The following is a 3,730-nucleotide window of genomic DNA, read 5'->3' as shown; positions in this document are numbered from 1 at the left end:
TGGAGAGGAGCAGACAGCCAAGGCCCGGCCCGGGCCGCACCAGGACGCCTGGCCAGCCCCCCACCGCAGAGAAGCCAAACTGTTACAAAAAATACATAAGCAACCAATTTGTAACATGACTATAACCAAAATATCACAAAGGGGTCTGTTTATGAGATATTACATTTTTTTAAAATTGTTCTTGTTTTTCCAAGTTTCTGATTATTTAAAGTGAGTTTTTCAACAGAGGCAGAGTTCAACATTAGATATTATTCAGACACGGTGACATGATGTTATWGTTTTAATTTAACTTTGTTTAAAGAGTCTCTGCAGGATTTTAACACCTGGAATAATTTAATCCGTTAATCTCAGTTAGAAACTCGTTGCAGAGCTTTTCTCTGTGTCCCACTGAAGTGCAGCCTGTCAACTTGTAGACCTGTTTTTACTTCACCTGCTAACTGGAAGCTAGCTTCCTGTGCGCGTGCTCAGATCAACAGGAAGTCTCTGGACTCAGGAGCGCCTCCTACCTGCGTCCTGCCTCACCTGCAGCCTCTTCACACCTGTTTCATGTTGAATAAACATCAGCTGCTGAACAGAGGAAAGTCAGGGTTTCTGTTCAAACTATTTGAAACAATGGAGTCTTTTTATGTTTTTCAACAGATTTTAATAGTCTTTTATTTCTTCCATTGTTTTATTTCACATCTGCAAACATGTAAAAACAATTCTGTACAATTATTTCAACACTGGAGACAATTACAAAAAAATAAAAATAAAATAAGAAGTTTTACAAAATCTAAATCATGCAAACAACAGAATTATATTCAACAATCACCCCGAACACAAAGTGACAAAATAAATAAAAAGAAGTTGGTTTTATTAGTAACAGTCCCTCAAAACTAAAAAACAAACTTTCAAACGTCTGTTTTGGTTTTTGATCTGAACATTCAGCTGACGACAGTTTAACGTCYGTTTGTTCTGCTCAGATTAAAACCTTTGATTCATTAAACATGTGAACCAGGTTCAGGTTTGTTTTGGCCTCTGATGGAAGCAAAGATCACAAGCAGATTAAAAGTTTCATAATCTGGACATTTAATCTGTTAATCTGAACTCTTCCTGTAACTCCAGATTAACATTTATCTGATCCAGACGAACTCTGAGCTGCAGCTTCATTCAAAACTTTAACTTTTTATTCTTAAACACAAACAAGAGTCTCACTAAACTCACTGAGGTCCAATCTGGACCAGTCAGAACCAGCAGGACCAGCAGAACCTGGACCGACATGTTGGTTTGGGTTAAATTCAGGTTTAAACTTCATGTTGAGGTTGTGTTGAGGCGACGCCCCCTGCTGTCACAGTCTGAGACTGAAACAAACAGGAACTCAGCTTCTCTTCTGAAACAACAAAACTACWGTTTCCTGATAAAAACAGCTTCATTCATGATTTTAATTAAATATTCCTGAAAATAAACATTGTTTTTTCTGTTTCTGTCAGTTTTCATTCAAACGTTTCTTCAGTCTGAAGCTTCCTGTTGAATTATTTCCAAACAAATATTTTATACTTTAATCTGTTCAATATTTAGTGGATTAAAACCGAGCTAAAGAACCAGAAACATCTGAGATGATTTTCATCATTTYAGGCAGAAAAACAGATTTATTTTATTTTAATAATCTGAGTTTAAACATGAGATTATAAAGATATTTTAGAAACAAAGATTAAATCTGCAGTTATTTAATCTCCTCATTCACTTTTTATTTCTTTCCTTTAATCTGAATGATTTGTTTCTTTTTGACTGTTTCAGATTAACCCAGATTATAATAATCTGTAGATTCATCTGAAGTTTTAATCCTTTAACTCAAATCTTTATCAGGATTAAACTTCAGAGACTAAAATAAATTTATATTTGAATCATTTTAACGCTAATCTGCTGTCGTAATCTCAGTTTTTTAATCCTAAAATCCAAAGCAAACCAACATAATCCTCGGATTAGCAGCTGATTCTAATGAGCTGTTTGTAGCTCAACATGAGGGATTACATCTAAATAATCTGGCAGATTACTGCCACCATGAGCTCAGATTAAACCCTGTTTCTTCTCCTTCAGAGACTTTAATCCCAAACATCAAGAGGCAGATTATTGGAGGGAAAACAACCAAAAATCCAGATTCTGTCAAAGATTATCATCAACATGAAGCTCAGATTAAAGATTATCTGAAAGGTTTTCTCCTCCAGAGTCCAAGAAATTAATCTGACATCAGGAGCATGACGGGATTAAAGTCGATTAAACCAGATTAAAATGGATTAAACCAATTAAACTGGATTAAACCGGATAAAACTGGTTTAAACTGGATTAAAGCAGATTAAACCAGTTTAAACTGGATTAAAGCAGATTAAACCAGTTTAAACTGGATTAAAGCAGATTAAANTGGATTAAAGCAGATTAAAGTGGATTAAAAAGCTTCATGGAGCTTCTGGACTTGATTTATTTCTGTTAAAATACTGAACCTGGTGAGTTCTTCACTTCCTGTTTCATTCAACTGAAGAAGGAAACCAGTTTTTCACAATAAAAGTCTCAGAATTCATTAAACCACAGCGAGGGTTTCTGTAGTGTTGTGTTGCTCCTCCTTCACCTCCTGCTACTCCTCCTGCTGCACCTCCCTCACAGGAGAAACGACCAACAGAAGGAGTCTCTTCCCATGATGCATCAGGGGGAACGTGGCTCCTCCTCCTTCAGGAACATCAAAATGTTTCCTCCAGATTCTATATTGCAGATACAAGGTTCCACCTCCCAGCAGGAGCAGAACCTCAGGTCAGGAGGAGGACCTCAGGTCAGGAGCAGAACCTCAGGTCAGGAGGAGGACCTCAGGTCAGGAGCAGGACCTCAGGTCAGGAGGAGGACCTCAGGTCAGGAGGAGGACCTCAGGTCAGGAGGAGGACCTCCTCGGCTCAGGAGTCAGAGGAGGTGTTATGAGGAGGAGTTGTCCTGCAGGTCTTTGGCTTTGGTCAGGATCAGGTGGACGTCAGAGATGGGATAGTCCTGCAGGAGAAAGGAGAACAGAGGATGTGAGGAGCAGCAGAGGAGAGGAGAAGCTCAGCTGTGGTTCTGACCCGACCCACCTGCAGTGACCTCATGTTGACGGTGAAGTCTCCTGACAGCAGGCTGTCCCGGATCAGTCTGCAGACAGAGACACAGTCAGGTTCTGGACAAGCACTTCCTGCTCCCTGTCTGGACCTGCAGGCTTCTACAGGACCTGCAGGGTTCTACAACAGAGACACAGTCAGGTTCTGGACAAGCACTTCCTGCTCCCTGTCTGGACCTGCAGGCTTCTACAGCAGCTTCTGGGTCCATCAGAACCAGGACCACCAAGACCAGACCCCTTCAGAACTCACCTATAGTCTCATTTCTACAGGAAATCAGGTTTTTTGAGTTCAGGATCAACAGCCCCCCCTGCTGTCAGAAATCTGCAGCTGTTTTATTTCAGCTCCATGATGTTAAAAACCTCAGCTAAATATCAGCCAAACAGAGCTGAAGACTGACCTGGTCTCTCTGGGTTTTCATAATCCTGTAATTAAAGGTTTTAGTTCACAATCCCTGAGGCCTGCAGTCCAGACCACTGAAACTGAGTCAGTCAGACAGGAAGGAAGTACAGCCCGTCAGACAGGAAGTACAGCCCGTCAGACAGGAAGTACAGCCCGTCAGACAGGAAGTACAGCCCGTCAGACAGGAAGTACAGCCCGTCAGACAGGAATGCGTCATG

The 3,730-nt window shown here is 40.8% G+C and overlaps 1 protein-coding gene across 1 annotated transcript in view; it reads right to left on the bottom strand.

Moving 5' to 3' along the window:
- Nucleotides 1-2,856: 2,856 nt before the first annotated feature.
- tbc1d13 (TBC1 domain family, member 13) overlaps nucleotides 2,857-3,730 on the bottom strand; it is an 8,102-nt gene continuing 7,228 nt past the window's right edge. The window contains exons 11-12 of the mRNA XM_014027595.1: nucleotides 3,090-3,147; nucleotides 2,857-3,009 (exon numbers count right to left, since the gene is read on the bottom strand). Coding sequence (XP_013883049.1) covers nucleotides 2,938-3,009; nucleotides 3,090-3,147 — 130 coding nt within the window. The 3' untranslated portion in view covers nucleotides 2,857-2,937. The remainder of the gene's footprint in view (nucleotides 3,010-3,089; nucleotides 3,148-3,730) is intronic.

This window comes from Austrofundulus limnaeus, unplaced genomic scaffold, assembly GCF_001266775.1.
Source record: "Austrofundulus limnaeus strain Quisiro unplaced genomic scaffold, Austrofundulus_limnaeus-1.0 Scaffold664, whole genome shotgun sequence".
In the NCBI taxonomy this organism is placed as follows: domain Eukaryota; kingdom Metazoa; phylum Chordata; class Actinopteri; order Cyprinodontiformes; family Rivulidae; genus Austrofundulus; species Austrofundulus limnaeus.
This window is presented reverse-complemented; position numbering and strand designations above follow the sequence as displayed.